The sequence below is a fragment of the Sitophilus oryzae genome, unplaced genomic scaffold (assembly GCF_002938485.1).
Source record: "Sitophilus oryzae breed Bouriz unplaced genomic scaffold, Soryzae_2.0 scaffold_1508_pilon_pilon, whole genome shotgun sequence".
In the NCBI taxonomy this organism is placed as follows: domain Eukaryota; kingdom Metazoa; phylum Arthropoda; class Insecta; order Coleoptera; family Curculionidae; genus Sitophilus; species Sitophilus oryzae.
In genome coordinates this window covers 2,625,984-2,644,052 of record NW_022146179.1, presented here as the reverse complement: position 1 = coordinate 2,644,052, position 18,069 = coordinate 2,625,984, and the positions used below count along the sequence as shown (strand labels likewise).

At 33.1% G+C, this 18,069-nt stretch overlaps 1 protein-coding gene across 5 annotated transcripts in view; it reads left to right on the top strand.

Moving 5' to 3' along the window:
- Positions 1–18,069, top strand: part of LOC115878405 (eukaryotic translation initiation factor 5) — a 34,440-nt gene that overhangs the window by 13,043 nt on the left and 3,328 nt on the right. For 2 of the 5 annotated variants that reach the window (XM_030894907.1, XM_030894906.1), the window contains exons 3-9: positions 5,057–5,147; positions 9,118–9,352; positions 10,298–10,425; positions 10,488–10,625; positions 12,234–12,383; positions 13,231–13,533; positions 17,505–17,930. In XM_030894907.1, the coding sequence (XP_030750767.1) occupies positions 10,354–10,425; positions 10,488–10,625; positions 12,234–12,383; positions 13,231–13,533; positions 17,505–17,930 (1,089 nt within the window). In that variant the 5' untranslated portion in view covers positions 5,057–5,147; positions 9,118–9,352; positions 10,298–10,353. Of the gene's footprint in view, positions 1–665; positions 815–3,842; positions 4,116–4,624; positions 4,645–5,056; positions 5,148–9,117; positions 9,353–10,297; positions 10,426–10,487; positions 10,626–12,233; positions 12,384–13,230; positions 13,534–17,504; positions 17,931–18,069 lie in introns of those variants that run through there. The other 3 variants (XM_030894909.1, XM_030894908.1, XM_030894910.1) reach the window with 3 other exon arrangements.

The window sequence follows — 18,069 nt, the reverse complement described above, 5'->3', positions numbered from 1 at the left end:
TGGTTTGTAATAACTTGGAAACGGTTGGTTTGAGGTACATTGTGTGTATTTCGATTTTTGCTTAGAATTGAAGGGAGATTTGAAATATGTAGGAATACAGGGGGTTCCTTTAAAAAAAATGAAATTTTTATGTGCCACGAGTTATTGACCGATCCTGTATACTAAAATTTATTAGTCGCTAATAGACATTTCAAAATCCTATAACTTTTTGCGGTACCTCCTATATTTAATCTAATAATCGACCGTTTCCATACATAACAGCAACCCTGTATAAACTACACTATTTAAATATCATTTTTACTCAACATAAAAAAATTCAACTTTGTATGGGCATTAATAGTGTAACCAACCCTCCTGTTCTTTATTTATCTAGATAATATGGTGAAAACGTCACTGCGATCCTCATTTCCAAGCCTTTTTTCCACTGTATACAGTATTTCATATATTTTAATACTAGAGCGTGTAAGTATTCCTTTACTGCGTGGGTTAAAATGAAATTATAATACAGCAATAAATCAGGCACAGCTTGGCAACGCCGCCGCCATTCCCGCAGTGCTCTGGAGACCGATCAATGCCCTCCCGCTTTGCCCCCCGTCGTACTTGCGCCGTTATCGTCTTCCTGTTCTCCATTAAACTATATTTCACCTCCGGTCCCCTGTGATAGTGTATACAGTTCCGTCGCGTGTCCCATGTACGAAGTGGTCCTTCCGTCAACGTTTCACCATTGCAGACCCGCAGCACAGGCCTTTGGCGGGGCGCCCCATGCGCCCCACGAACAGTCTTACGAGTGGCAAAGCCTCCCGATTCGTATACGGTAAGGGTTGGTTCTTGGATTCGTCCTTTGACCTACATTCTTAAATGTTAATTGTCGTTAATAAGACGCCCTACAAACTATTTTTATAGAGAATATAATTACTAGTTATAATTAACCTTTTTTAAATATTTAAATTGCAGAATAATGAGGTCGTTCGTCTTTTTAAACAAATAATTTTTATTAACCCTCAACACACTAGCGTGGTGAATTTTTGTACCGCTTATGGCGACATGATGAAGAGATTTTATAAAAAGCGTGTTATTTTAACACTGTTTACAATATATTCAAACTTGGGAAGAAAACATTTCATTAATTTTCAACAAATTATTAAGAACGGGCACAAAAATATAGTAAAACGCATTTTTTAGTAATTTTTGACGGCAGAAATATAACTTGGCTAGGAAACCCATAGAAATTAAAAACATATATATATTTTATGATTTTACCGTATTATTAAACGTACAAACAACTGAAATGTGAAACTAAAATAATAAATATAAATTATTTTGAACAAAACTGCAAACCTTGAATGTACATAACTTTTTCAAATACAGTTCATGCTAATATAGGATCTGCATTTGCCGCACATGGATCGTGCACATTTGATTCATGAGGTTTTTGTTTTTTGTCATTTCTTCGTTGACATATGGTTGACATATATCACATATCTTTCTTTCTGGTATTGATTATTCAATTTTCTCTCTTCTATAAGTAAGAGATTCCGAATCGGAGTTATGGTTACCCTTCGGAGAAAAATCAATGTCTCGATGATCTTCATCTCACTTAAACCTCTTTAAGTTCATCAAACCACTCAATTAATGCTTTCTCAAAATTAGCGTCCCAGTGAGGAACACTTTTTAGACCACCCACCATCCTAATAATGAAACATTCTTGGCGTGGTGGTGCCACACAGATCCCCCAATGAAATTTTAGCCCTCGCTGGTTGGAACAATACTTGATAAAATCAAGTGCGTTTTAACAGTTGCATGTTGGTACCCTAACTTAAAGGTAAATGGCGCGACGAGGCCTAATTCTTAAGTTTGATTTTCATGCATCCGTTGTCCGTTGATACGATGATACGATATTAATTTTATTGGTTGAATTTAAAGACTTCGATTGGTTAACCGTTTCTAACCAATTGAAGTCTTTAAAGTCAACCAATAAAATTAATATCGGACCATCGTATCAACGGATAACGGACGCATGAAAATTAAGCTTTAAACGTAAACATTTTACAGAGGTTTAAATAGTGCAGTTTTTTAATAATGCAGTGCCAGTTGAGGGTTAATCTAATGCCGATTGAATTAAAAAAAAACTTGGAAAATCAAAGTGCCACGGAAATACACCTATGGAAAATTTTCACACCTTTTTTTAGAAATTTAAAAAGGACAAAAATTATATTGTAAACCAAACTATACCATACGATCGAAAAAAAAACGGCGTCAAAGGCGGCTGGGGAATGACAATCGATGCTAATTTCGGCGATGTCAAGCCGTCACGTCATTTACTTACCGTTTTCTTCTTTATTTTTAAAGGCGTTTAAATAAATAAATAAATCACTTTTATTGTCTGACAGGATTCTTCTTATCGCCAAGGTTGGCGATCCAAATAGCAATTATGATTCTGGAAACTGCAGTCCGGAAGATTTCCGCACACGAGCGTTCAAACCGTCTTCTTAAATCTTTTAGCCATAAGTTCTGGCGTCTTCCTACTGATCTTTTCCCTTGCCCTTTGCCCTCGATTATGAGGCGCAGTATTTCGTATCTATCACCTCTCATCACATGACCCAGGTATTGTATTTTTCTTTCCTTGATGGTGTTCAGTATCTCTTTTTGTTTCTGCATGCGCTAGAGTACTTCATCGTTGGTGATCCTTTGTACCCATGAGGTTCGCAGCATCCGTCTGCACACATACATTTCGAAGGCTTCTATTCTTTTTTCGGTCTGTGAATCTAGTGTCCAGCTCTCACATCCATAGAGTAACACAGAGAAGACGTACCTAGCATCTAGCCATTCGAATTCTGAGTTCCGCACTGAGGTCTCGTCTTGTAAAAAATGATTTCATATTCTCGATTTTTCTCGCTTGCTCAATTCTTGAAAATATTTCTCAGGTGTGCATTTATTGGAGTCTTGGAGACATTGAGATGCAGTCCAAATATCTCACTATAGTGGACTGTGGAATCTATGATGCTTTGCAGTTCTTGTATATCGTTGGCTATTATAACCTGACAGGATTACATGATCCCAATTAATAGACAATTATAAATAATAAGAAATACATAGCAAATAGTTTAAACAAACAAAAATTCGCTTTAAACAAATTACCAAGTAGTACTAAAAAGAATACGCCCAAAAACAGATGATCGATCTTCTAATGGTGGCAGCAATTTAACTAAGAAGCTGTATAGGTCTCACTCAGACGCCCCAGACAGCCACCGCTTAATTTTATTCTTGAAACTTGTGGCAGAATGTTAAATATATCTAATTCATCGGAAGATAGTATAAGAGTATTATAGTTTGAACATGCTTGATACAAATGGCGTCTTTGTGGACAAGTTGGTCCGTGGAACAACAACATGAAATAAATTTTGATGGCGAATATTAAATCTAGGGATGATTTTTTTATTGGGCATAAAATTGCGAAACTTTGTCATAATTTTACCTCTTTCATATCTATTATAGTTTCCGAGATCCTAATAGCCACCCTAGAATTTGGGATACTATGTACAGTATAAATTAACTTTTAAGTTTATTAAATAATATTTAAATCTACATAGAAAATATTTTTTATATTATTGCTTATGGAAATATAAAAAAAAACAAATATGGTAGCATAGTTATAGATTGTTTATACTTTTCGTAGTTTCCTTTTTTACCTAACTGCAACCTACATTCTAACTTTGACTGTGTTTTCAAGTAACTCTATTGAACACTACTTGTTATATTTCATGTTTCCTAGTTATAATCATGTTATAATTATTTAAACTGCATAGCTGGCTTTGTCACCATTAGAAAGCTCTGTCCTAGCTGTCAACGTCAATTTCAATAGTTTTTTTCTCAAAAATTTAATGTATTCCTCAAACAGCATCGCTCCTACAAACCCTCGCTATTATGCGAACACAGAATCTTGCTGCGTTCAGATTAATCCGAAAAATTCTGCTAATGATTGGCCATAACTACTGATTTCTTATATATTTTCCATTTATTTTTCTTTGAAATGGTGACATTAGAACAGCGAATTTCGGGCAATGGTTTTCTATGAACGTAATATACAAGTGATGTACGGAAGGAAATAACCCAAGGTAAATTTTTAAACGAATTTGTTTAAGTATTTTAATAGAATATTCACAGGAATCTGTTAACTCTGGTCTAATTCACACTTCCTATACGACAAGCAGCTGAACAATAATTCATTCCTTTGTAGGCAAGTCTTAAAATGATTATGATGAAATTTTTTTTTACAAGCAATTTAGTGTTTTTTTAACTTATGACGGGACTTTTTTCATTAAACTACAGTTGTTCAAAATGTTTAAACCAGTGTTTACCAGATACAGGCATTAAATTAATCTATTTAAAATTTAATATCATTTGCAGTTGAACCTGCTATGTAACAAACATTACTGTAACACAGAAGCTAAATCATAATAAATATCACACGCAGAGAAGCTATAAACGCCTTTGCAAGTGATATTTTAAATTCAAATTACCATCAAAGCGGCCTTATGTATTTCTTATTTTGACAGTGGCACGAGTTGTCAAAAAAATAGCATGAAAAAATTCAATTTTCAGTTATGATTATCTAGCGAAGTATTTATATTAATGTTCAATTGCGTAAGTGAAATAATAGATATCCTGTATGTGCGATATACGGTGAACTTATATATTCAAACAAAAATTTTAACTACCTAATGCTGATTAAAATGCACTATAAAACAATTACATGCGCGCTATTTTAATGTGTAATAAATGTATATACGTTAATGTACACGTAAAGTAGATAAAGGAATACATTAAATGTGGTAGGCAATGTTTAATATCCAAGTTCGGAAAATAATTATTATTTTTTAATTAAAATACATAAGGTGTTTGAAAAAAAACAACAACAAACAACTCTCATTTATTGTTTTCTTCTAGGTTTGTCCATTTTACATTATTATGGGACATGTAAAATATATTTTGAAATGTAATTGATATTAAGAATTTGTTTTTATGTAAATATTTATAATGTATGTATTTTTTGCAGAGAATTTGTTAACCAAAAATATAGTTGGGAGTTTAGGGCCCGAGCCAGCGAGGTGTATGACTTCGCAGCGTCGAAAGCTCACCTCTTATAGGTAAGTCAAACAAATCAATAACTGTAGATATGAGAAACCGTGTCAGATACGTGAAAATCCAATATAAAAAGGTTGTATTATAACCCATACACCATTATACAGGGTGGCGCACCTTATTCGCCTCGGCTGATAATACGAAAACGAAAAGATGCAGAAACAATTTTTTACGGATATATGTGGGGAGGCAATGTGCATCATTTAAAATTACTTTGAAATGTACACGTTGTTTCAAAACTAAGATCCATACCAAAGTTATATTTTTTCTTATGGAACACACCCGGTATTTTAGTTCATTTTTGGATTCTTGGACCTAAAACCATGCACTTGCAATACTTTATGCATCTACTTATATAACACAAATTTATCAATTAACACATTTTGATGCATATTGTACTGTCTAATTTTATAATAGAACAATTTTGATCCATTTGTAGCTTTTATGTTGCAATTTGCTTTATTGCATATTGAACCTTTATGACCATTTAAAATTAAATGAAAAGGTCAGTCATTATTTACCATCGATATACAAGGTGTTTAAATGAAATAAATGATGTAAGATATACGAAAATATATATTCCCAGGAATTTACTGAAACTTTCGTAACCTAGAGCTATCAACTAAGTATAGAATGTTCAGCCATCGTTCATTGTTACGTCATAATATGTTGTCGAATTTTCTCTTTTACTTGACAACCAAATGAAAGAGATTGGCGACGTCATTATGGAATTTCATAAATTACTGCACGTTGTTTTTAGTAACTGTCATTTGATTTGGGGTTATAATATTTGATTGACGGATATTAATCAGTGTCAAAATTAAATGCATTTAGAAATAGGAATTTCAACAGTCCAAAGAATTGGAATTAAAAGTATCATTTCTGATGAAGAGTTCAAGAAAAAAATGAATAAATGCCGAAAAAACGGAATAGTATGAGAGCTAGCAACGTCGGAAAAACAAGTATTTTAAGACGTCTGAGGTGGAACCACAGATTAGGTATCCTATAAGTATACAGATAAAAATCTTGTCCCTAATTCGTGGTAAGAAAGTTGTTTTTTATGACGATGTGCAAACGAGTCAAATTTCCTGTGCGCAAAAATAAACTCGCGTAAAATAACAATAAACAGCGTAATAGAGAGATATCGCTAAACCGAATAGCGTACATGGACGTTAATAAGGCCAGGTGTTATTTCCTTTACGTGAGGTGGTATCAATTCTCTTCATTTATAGTTATCGAGATATTAAATATTTTAAAACTAAAGGGCTAAAGTGCTTATTTCCAGTGCTTTATTGTTCAACGTCTGCCAGTGGGTTTAGGGCAACAAGCAACAAATTCTCTTAGAAGGGCTAAGTCGTCATCTGCTCTAAACCTAAGACTCTTTATAGGTTCTTTAGTATTGGAAGAGGTGGAATACATATTTTGGGCCAAATTTATTTAATTAAAACTAATCCCAGCTACTTAAATATCAAATTACCTAATAAAACTAAAGCAATAATTCAAACATAACCTAAAATAAAAGATCTCGCCGGCCGGCTCCGGTTGTCAAATACCCGCACATGCCCATTTAAGCAATGTTTGAACGTTATTAGAGGTTATTTAGAAAGAGCGCTTGGTGTAATTGATCCGCAAATTACGTCAGGCGGTAACGTTATTAGCGGGTGTTGCGTTAAAAATTGACTCGTGCATATCGTAACCATGATAAGGTACGCGTAAATACTGGATGACGTTATTCGGTTTTCCGATATCTCTCTAATAACTGTGCCGGTCATGCGCTGTGCACAATTTTAGAGGCCATAAGTGGGCGTGCTATGTGCGCAAACTAGTCACCTAACTAGTGCCCGATTCCGAAAATTGAAACCACGAAAAACAATAAAGAAAAAACAAAGATTATAATCTGTATAATCTGTGGTGGAACTCTGTAAATAGCGATCGGTAGCGATAAAGAGTACTGTCGCTTGCCGTTTAGTTTGTACGACCAAGGTCAGTATTCTTCATCGCTACCGATCGCTATTTAGTTACAGAGTACTACCCCTGGCTCTTTGATATATCTTTTACTATGCTCCCTACAATAGCGTTCGGCCCGTCTGGCTGCCGGTAAACATTGCGTTCCCTACTGCGCATTGAAAGAAGACCCTATATTTTTATTAGTCCTTTAAATTCTAATATTGAATATAAACCGACCGAGTCTCCATAGCGCAGTGCGTAGAGTTTCCGACTACGAACCGAGGAGTCAGAGTTAAAATCTGGGTCAGGGCAAAAACTTTTTTATTTTATTTTCGTTTATATTCTGATTTTTTTTTGAATCACGAGAATTATTTAATACTTTACTATCAGAATATAAACGAAAATAAAATAAAAAAGTCTTTGCCCTGACCCGGATTCGAACTCTGAATCTTCGGTTCGTAGTCGGAAACTCTACGCACTGCGCTATGGAGACATGTTCCATTTATATTCAATACTAGAATTTATAGGACTAAATTGAAAAAAAAATATAGGATCTTCTTCCGATGCGCAGTAGTGAACGCAACGGGTATCGGCAGCCAGACGGGCCGCATGTTGTTCCAAAGAGCATAGTAAAAGATATATAAAAGAGCCAGACGTCTTAAAATACTTTCTCGAAAACATTGCTTGCTCTTAGACTAGAACTCGTCCAATCAATAATATAGGAATGTACTTAAAAATTTCTAAACAATATGAACTTATCTCAGACACTCCCTTAAACTCATATTTGGCAAATAATGATGACGTAACGGTGAACGATGGCCGAACATCTTTAGAATATTTTCTGCCGCTTTTAATGCCATTTTTAAGAGACTAAATTTATTTTTAGGTGAAATTATTTTGTGTATTTAGTTCTATAATAAATAATTCTCATTAATTAGTTATTTTATGCATATTATTAATCTAATTTTAAAAATTTAGCATCAAATATTTATTTTTTTCTTTATTAAAATTCACAACTTTATTGAACTTCTGTTTTATTATTTTTATACACTAAGTTTAATTTTTAAATATAAGTCTTATATTTTTGATATGTATATATAAGTAAAATATTTTTTGATATTTACAAAAACATAAGGTTTATTAGAAATGCAGTAGGTGAATAATTTAACATTTACAATATTTTATTATTGAGTCGATTAGGGTTAATGCTATTTTAATAATTCTAAACTTTATTTTTAATCATCTACTGATCCAGATATCTAATAAATACCCTAGGAAAGAACGTCATTAAAATGTTGTGTACTCGGTTAAAGTATGTGTTTTGAATACAGCCCCTGTTAATATAAAAATATATTTTTATATTAACTTTATAATCGTAAGAGCTAGGCAACGTTTTCGAGAAAGTATTTTAAGAAAACTGGCTCTTCGATATATCTTTTACTATGCTCTCTGGAACAGCATGCGGGCCGTCTGACTGCCGATACAGGTTGCGTTCACTACTGGGGATCGGAAGAAAATCTTATTTTTTTTATTTAGTCCGCTCGGGGTATAAAACTTTTATTTTATTTTCGTTTATATTCTGATAGTAAAGTATTAAATGTTTGTTTTTTTGAACCACCAGAATTATTTAATACTTTACTATCAGAATATAAACGAAAATAAAATAAAAGTTTTATACCCCGAGCCGGTCCCGAACTCCGATTGCTCGCTTCATAGGCAGAACCTTTTCGCGCCGCGCTATGGAGACTAGCTCGTGGATCTTCTTTCAATGCGCAGTAGTGAACGCAACGTTTACCGGCAGCCAGACGACCCGCATGCTGTTTCAGAGAGCATAGTAAAAGATATATCAAAGAGCTAGATTCCTTAAAATAATTGTTTTCCCGACGTTGCTAGCTCTCGTACTATTATTACACATTAACTTCTATTGATTTCCTTACATATCCTGTAATGTTAATATCTTTACATTTCCTGTAATATCATCAAAGTGGTATATTTTTCTGAAGATTTTAAATTTTCTGTTTTTTTTAGGATTACGGAATTTTCATCCAATAGACACCGGAAACTGCAGCCTTTTAGAGAAACGTGACTTGATCCTGTCAACAGCTACCATCAACAACCATCACGTTTTGTTTTTGTACCTACGATTAGCCAAACTACCACCACCACCATTCTTTCGGCTTTAGTGTGTGAAACAGACCGCCAAAATCATTCATCCGTGTTTTTAGATCCTCTGGTTCCCCCATCGGTTTAAGCTTTCCTATAGGTCAGTCTATATGCTTATTATGGTTAATTTAGTATATTTTATTAGTTTTTACATGTCTCTCCTTGTATTAAATATAGAAAAGATACAACGTACTTAGTTAAAGTATTTTAAAGTTAACGTCTCGTTTTTGCTATGTGTAAGGACCTACTATGTTTACGAGGATTCCGAACAGTGTTCCTCATCCATAAAATGGCATATACCGACTTAGCGAGTGTCAAGTTGACTCTTATTCACGTGATATCTGATCTAAATATATGTTTTTTTTATTAACAAAGAACAATATTTATCGAATATAGGATTAATTAAAATTAGGTTGCATATTTTATTTATAAAAAAAACTATATAAAATATTTTATTTTCGAAGTAGGTACCAAACAGGTACTTACCCGCCAAATATGTTATCTTATTGTATCTGGATGTATAAAATAAAAAAAAAGTTAAATAACTATAATTCTGGTATGTCACATGTCTAAATATATGTTTGGTATGTCTAAATTATAATACAAATTGTTGTTAAAATTATCTCACTGAAAAATTATCAAGTGTTTTTGTATATATAAAATAATTTAATATTTTCAAATTGTTTAGGTCATGTGAGATACAATTTATGTTTTTTTTAATATAATTGCAGTATAGATTACTGTGTAATATTATAATGAATTATTTAAACAATTCTTATAATTCACTTTAAAACTTGAATGTAAATTGTCTTTTTGTTTTCCTCCGAATATCTGCTGAAAAGAAAAACATACTTATTAAGGTTCACTCTGAACAGTTGCGACTTTCAGACTGGTCTTATCAATTAATTTTCCTGTGACAACAGAATTCTATAGAGCATGATACACAAGTAAACACACCTTATGAATCCTATAAGTTGCTTGTTGTGTATTTTTTTTATTTCAAACGCTTGATATTCATTATTTGCTAATCGGATATATTTTGCAGATCTATAACATCCGGTATATTTTGTGTTGATTTGAAAGCAGACCCATCGCTTCAAGATGAGTTTGAACGTGAATCGTAACGTTAGCGATGTGTTCTATCGCTACAAAATGCCGAGGCTTGTTGCCAAAGTGAGTTTTATTTGTACTTTATGTTGTTCTTACTAAATGTACTTACCGTTTGTTTATCTAAGGTCGAAGGTAAAGGAAACGGCATCAAAACTGTTATTGTCAACATGGCCGAAGTGGCAAAAGCCTTGAGCAGACCGCCCACTTATCCAACCAAGTACTTTGGGTGCGAATTAGGAGCACAGACATTGTTTGATTTTAAGGTATGATTAATTCTTTCCGTTTATATTGTTTCCAGTGTTAGTGGTTTCAATTAGCGTAGAAGTTTGTTCCTTTAATTTCACTGTAAACATTCAGAACCTCAACGATTCAACGATTGTTAGTGGTAGACATTTTCAATTAGTAGAAAAAGTTATCAAACTTTTAACTTTTCCACTAATGATACTTCAAAATTTGCGAGGAATGTCATTGGTTATCATCCATCAAGAGAAAGTGTGGTTAGAAATCAAAAGTTTATTATTCTTAAGCTAAATATTAGGCTTTCTCTATGCATACAACTGACTAACGCAAGCTGTTGCTAGGATATTCTATTAATTTTAATTGTGTTTGGTTTGGTTTAAAATTACATACATTCACTGGCAAAAACGGTCACTAAAAACTAGTCTCAATTTCAAAGTTGTATTTCTCGAGAACCACTCATTAGATTTTGATGATTTTTTTTTAAATTGTAAATTAATTCCTTCTTAACGGATGCTACGTCAGAAATTTTTTATTCCGAATTTATTTTGGGCATATACAGGGCACAACAATAAGACGAAGTTTTTTGCCCGAACTTTGTAACACTCTGTAGGGTGCAGCAGCTGTAGTAACTATTGCTAAATCAAATCACATTGTAGCCTCATCTTTTGTGAGCATTTTGTGTTTTTTATTCACTACATTATCTCTGTTTGTATTGGAGATACGCTGCTTTAAAACGAACGTCTCTGAAAAATGCTTCGCAGGCAAAACCGCGATTCATCCGTGAAAAGGACTTTAGTCCATTGCTCAATATCCCAATTCACATGTAAACACACGTAGCATCCGTTAAGAAGGAATTAATTTACGATTAAAAGAAAAATCATCAAAATCTAACGAGTGGTTCGCGAGAAATCCAACTTTGAAATTGGGACTAGTTTTTAGTAGCCGTTTTTTTTGCCGGTGAGTTTACAATATATTTTTTTTAAAAACATAATTAAAATTAAGAGAATATCCTAGCAACAGCTTGCGGTAGTTAGTTGTATCCATAGAAAAAACCTAATATTTAGCTTATAAAACAATCAACTTTTTATTTCTAACCATAATTTCTCTTGAGGGATGATAATCAAAGGCCAAAATGACATTTCTCCCAAATTTTGAAGTATAATTACTGGAAAAGTTAAATGTTTGTTAACTTTTTCCACTAACTGAAAATGACTACCACTAATTTTGACGTTCTGAATGCTTACATTGATATTAAAGTAGCAAAATTCTACGCTAATTGAAACCACTAATTGCGAGGTTCTGAACATATTTTTTTAATTTAGAAAAGTTCGAGAAAATGTGTGTCATAAAATTGTAAAGATCTTACTTAAATTCATTAATAGAGAACGAAGCATTTTTAATTCATAAATTCAGCATTAGCTGGTAGCGTTAATAGGTAGCGTCGTTGCATTCTGACAATTCACACTATAAAGAGCCCTTTCGTAGTTTATTAGTACATTAGGGTAGTAGGTTTATCTGAAATGTCTGAAATTAACTGCTATTTTGTCTAAACAGGGTGACAGTTGCCTTATAATCATTATATTTTTTTCATCTATTAACATATTATAATGAATGTATTTTTCTGTGAATAGAATGAACGCTTTATCGTAAACGGATCCCATGATGCTGTCAAACTACAAGATTTGCTTGATGGTTTTATCCGAAAATTTGTGTTGTGTCCTGAATGTGAAAATCCCGAAACTGACCTGCTTGTCAGTACTAAGAAAAACACCGTTTCTCAGGTAGGATTTTTTTGTTTTATATTAGGGTTACAGTAAACGTTCGGTTTTTAGTTATTATTTAATAATTGCACTTTGAAAATGATTGAAACTATGTATTTCATTAAAACAATTATTTAAAATATAGGTATACATTATCAAACAAATTGCACAACAAAGGCTGTTGCGCAACGAGTTGCCAATGTATGGTAACGTTTGATGCGTTGCGCAATTGTTTGTGTTCTTTTTTAATTCTTTTGTGCAACAGGCTTTTGCGCAGCGCGTTGTGTAGTGTATGTGTTTGTTGCGCTTCGTTGTGCAATATTTTAGTTCTTTCATCCAAATTTTTTGTTTTCTTTTTCGGTTTTTTGGTATCATTGACATCATCTAGGGTATATACGATAATAATTGACGCAATAGCAATTGGGGACATGATTGTTTCTCAATCAATGCACAACTTTTAATAAAAAGTTTGATCAAAATTTTACTAAGTGCATGGGTGATGCAGTTGTGCAACGGAACGTTTCGCATCGCTTTGTTGCGCAACTTGTTTGATAATGTGTGAACCGCTGAATCAGTTGAGCAACGCAACGCAACGTTGCGCATCGCTTTGTTGCGCAATTTGTTTGATAATGTATGGGCCGCTTAACTCTAATAACATAACTAATGGAAACATGGTTAATCTCTGTAAAAATCGAAATAAATTTTGCCGCGTCAATTGAATACCATCTGCACTATGTAGTTTAATATAGATTAGTTAAAAACAAATGATTTAAACAAGTTTTAAACCTAGTCCCGACATTGAATTTAAAATCGTGTTTAAAACAGTAAAAACTATCATTCCTGTTAATTTGTATATATTATTATTTAGGGTTGCAAGGCATGCGGTTACCACGGTCTTCTCGTCAGCAACCATAAATTGATGACTTTTATCCTGAAGAACCCGCCTAACTTGAACCCGGCCACTCAGGGTTCCTCCCTGACCGAGGGTAAACGCTCGAAACGCAGCAAGAAGGCCAACGGCGACGCTCAGGATTCGGAGAATCCGGACAACGACACCAGCGTCGACAATTCGGCTACCGAAAAGTCCACGGATAACGGAGACGACAACGGTGACGATGATACTGAATGGGCGGTCGATGTTTCCGAAGAGGCGGTTAGAGCTCGCCAGCAGGCAAGTATCATAGGGCCATTTAGACTCTCAGATAATTTGCGCAAACCAAACTGTACCAAAAAAAATATATATATATATATATATATATATATATATATATATATATATATATATATATATATATATATATATATATATATATATATATATATATATATATATATATATATATATATATATATATATATATATATATATATATATATATATATATATATATATATATATATATATATATATATATAATATAAAATAAATCATAAAGTGTAAACAGAAATCGTTAGGGAAATTAAAATAATTTTGGCGGTACGATCTGTGATTGTCACAGCTCCCGCTAGATCGCGTAGAGCGTCTAGCACTCTCGCCATAGTAGTACTTATTGTACTCAAATGCTATTCTCTGCTTTCGTTGGTCAGATCGAGGGTTACAGCAAAGTCGGCCTGACGATGGAGAAAAATCTCCGAAACCGATCGTCGAATGGCTGTTCCCTCCCTTCGGTCTGATGAACTTAATGCAGAAAATAAGCAGAGTAAGTAAACCATAAAATAATTAACTAGAAAGAAGTGTCAACTCTGTGTTAAATCGTGGAAACACGATACGCCTCCGAAAGCCTTCGTTGTGAGTGTGATGGCTTCATTTTTATTTCCGTTTCCGGTTATTCAATGGCGGGCCCCCTTTCAGTTTAAATGTATTTTGTACTCTTTCTTATCATAAATAAAACAAAACAAAATTTTATTCAAACATATTTATTTGAAATATGAGACAACGGGACTAAATAAATATAAAAAAATAAAGAATTGAATGATTTCTACAGCAATTACTTAATTATATGCAATTTTAACGTAAATTAGTAAGGTATAAGCTTAGTAAGGTATAAGCATGACTTACAGTAATTTGTAAATAAATACACATATTCACAGCCATCAGGAACAGAAAACGGGGAGAGGAACATGAAAACGGGAGCCTTATACAAAAACCTGAAAACAGAAAAGCAAATTTTTTTATACTAAAATTAACAATGTAAAAATATCAATAAGTATAAAATATAAATATACTGTTTAAAAAAAACGTCCATTATTCCCAAAGAGACCTGGTTTATAAATCAAAAAGAAGCAAAAAGAGACTTTTAGTCGGATAACAATCAGATTGTATCAGTCAGATTTACTGCATTATTGACAATAAATCGCACATACTGGAGATAACTAATGTTGGCTATAGTTCAAAATGATCTTACCTTGCTGTAAATTGTTTCCATTTTCAAAATAATCGCCGATCATAAACATAACAAAATTTTCTTGCATCTAAAAAATACAGAAATAGTGTTTATTTACTACCTATTTTTAATATACATGGGACATACCTAGTACTGCAGAAACGTCTTTTTCTCCAGGATTGTTCATGTAATATATTTTATATGCTTTATTACCTTTATATTTATAAATTTCTGCCGAAATATCAAATTGAATTTACAAAACAAAACTAACCAGAGAGAATTAAAATGGCGTCGAAATTTGTTCTAGAACAAATCTGAAGTTGTCTCTGAAATCTGTCAATTCTAAACTGTGAAGTTAGACAATAGTTAGACAGAAACATTGCTGTCCTTGTCTAGGCGGCCATACTTGTCGTCAGGAGATGACAGGATTGACACTAATGATTGTTTCCAATTTTCCTATTTCACTGGCACCCCCTGAAGTAAACCGCCGAGTAGCGATAGTCCCGTTTTCAATTTTCTTTGCGGCTGCGCGAAATAAGTAGGTTATCTGTCATATGAAGAAGCCAGAAGAAGTTGCCACTGTTGCCATTTATCAAATATCTCTATATACTTTATTTCAAGTATACCTCAGGCAACGAATCGTTTTTTTAATTATTTATTAGCTGTAAGATATTTTATACATTCAATTTTAGAAATAAGGATAAAACAAAACAAAAAAAAATATGTATAAAACTTTATAATTAATTTCACTTCAAATTATGAGCAGTGTATACCATGTTTATAGGACCACTTCATAAGTTGAGCAGTTAAATACGTAGTCTATCTGTCAAACACGTCAAAAGAGAGAGAAAGAAAATTTGGTCCCACCACATCAAAAGAGCCCACGGTTTCTGTCGCTACTCGGCGATATACTTACTCTGGAATAAGCATATATGTAGGGTTTTTTTGGCCCCTTTTCCGCTACTCGTATTTTTGTTTATTTAGAAATCGTTAGTTTGTGCAGTTCAAATATTTGGCTTGAGTAAAATCTGTCTCGTCTTGATTTGAGCGTTACCACTTTAGATCATATTATATACTTACGTGGATAAGTAAATCACTATGGAAACTGTCGCAAACATATCAGCGACTTCAATTTATCTTCTTTTTTTTTGTTGCACACGCGGTGCTTCTACTCTATCCTTGTCGAGGACCTATCGTCCACGCGCTAAATTTAAACTTTAATTTTAAAAAATTAATTTGTAAAATGCATATATTTGAACAATAAATTAAATATTCACTGTCACAAAAATTAAATTATATAAATAGTACATTTAGCCACTACGTACGGATATCAATATTCTTAGGAAATCTAATCAGAAAGTATGCATGTGGTTTAATATAAATAAAAGAACAACTAAATACTTTACTTGCCTATGAAAAGATAATTCGGGGACCTTTATATTAGAACATCCACACACCAAACACTTTCTAGTCATTTTTACGAGTATTAGAAAGTCCAACGAAAAAAAAAAAATAGAAATATAATTAATTGCACAAACTTAAAATTGACTTCTCACTGAACACACTTGCATCCTTGGCTGTATAAAAGCGGTCGATAAAAGAGTAATTAATATAATTTTTAAAAATAAAAAAACGCAAAAAACTCGTTACACGATGGAAATAAGATTATGACATATGATTATGACACTAGGAGATACATCACCCTCGGACATAACGGCCTATGTTAAAAGGCTGGATCTTGAGGGTGAACTTTAATGCTCTTTTTCTATTAAAGAGCTTGTAGAAACTGAGTCACAATAGGCCCCCGCGGTCGCAGTGCAGGGTCCCACCTGGAACCCACTCTTATTCAATACAATATGATGACAATGAAAAGTTGGTTTCCATAACAATGTATAATTAGTACTTACTAAAGCTTCATTCAGAACCTCCCAATTAGAAGAATAAATTAGTGGTTTCAATTACACTTTATACTTTTTAGTTTACGACAATCACAATGTCTAAAAAACACAATTAAAATTAATAAAATATCCTAGCAACAGCTTGCGGTAGTCTGTTGTATCCATAGAAAAAGCACAATATTTGGCTTATAAAACAATCAACTTTTGATTTCTAACCAAAATTTTTTTTGACGGGTGATAATCAAAGGCCAAAATGACCAAATTTTGAAGTACAATTAGTGGAAAAGTCAACATTTTTTTAACTTTTTCAATAATTGAAAATTACTACCACTAATTATGACGTTCTGAATACTTACATTAAAATTAGGTGAACAAACTTCTACGGCTAATTGAAACTACTAATTTATTCCACTGATTTCGAGGTTCTGAATGAAGCTTAAGACCGTATAAAATTGTGATTATTTTGGAAATACGTGCAACTTTTAATCCGCAAAGTAAGATCCTCCGAAAGGATAGACCTATTGAACGTTTCATAAGTGCAATAAAGAAGGTTTGAAAATGGCATGTTGTGATGTTGGAGATATAGTTTTTAATGCTAAACTTATGGTATATATAAACTTATAATTTTGTGAAAGCAAATCAAATTATTTATTAATTTTTTATTTTACGCATATAAAACTATTTGTTACTATTTGTTATTTAAGGACATGTCATGTCCTTTAAATTCTTCAATTTAATAGCTGTGAGTAAGAAGTTTTACTTCAAATATGCACACATAGTGCATACACAATATTTTCCTTCTAAAAATTAAAAGGTTAAATGTAGGTTTACTCGTTTTTGACAATAATTTATGTTTTTAGGACCTGACAGATGGAGCTAAGAACATGACCATAAGCGACGATCTTGAAAAGACAGAAAAAGAACGCATGGATATATTTTATTTGCTGGTGAAGAAGAAATTGGACGCCGGTTCCTTAGACAAAGCCGACGATCAGAAAGAGCTGCTTGTCGAGGCCGAAAGATTAGAAATCAAGCAGAAAGCTCCCCTGGTCCTGATGGAGTTGCTGTTCGATCAGAACGCTTTACAACAGGCGAAGAAATATCGCCTACTTTTGGTCCGGTTCACATTTAACGATAAGAAAGCCCAGCGTTATCTGATTGGTGGTTTAGAACAAGTGGTGGCGCTGCACAAGAACCAGCTCATGCCCAGAGTCCCAGCCCTCTTGAAATTGCTCTACGATTTGGATATTCTGCAAGAAACATCTATCCTGGAATGGGCTGAAAAGGTAAATATTTTTATAAGATTTTAAAAACGTTTATCTATTTATAATTAAGTTTTATTGCCAAAAAAGCTTGGACTCGGACAATTAAAAGAACATCTAATGTAAATTTCCAAAAGAATTGTTTATTTGTTGTCATACAAAG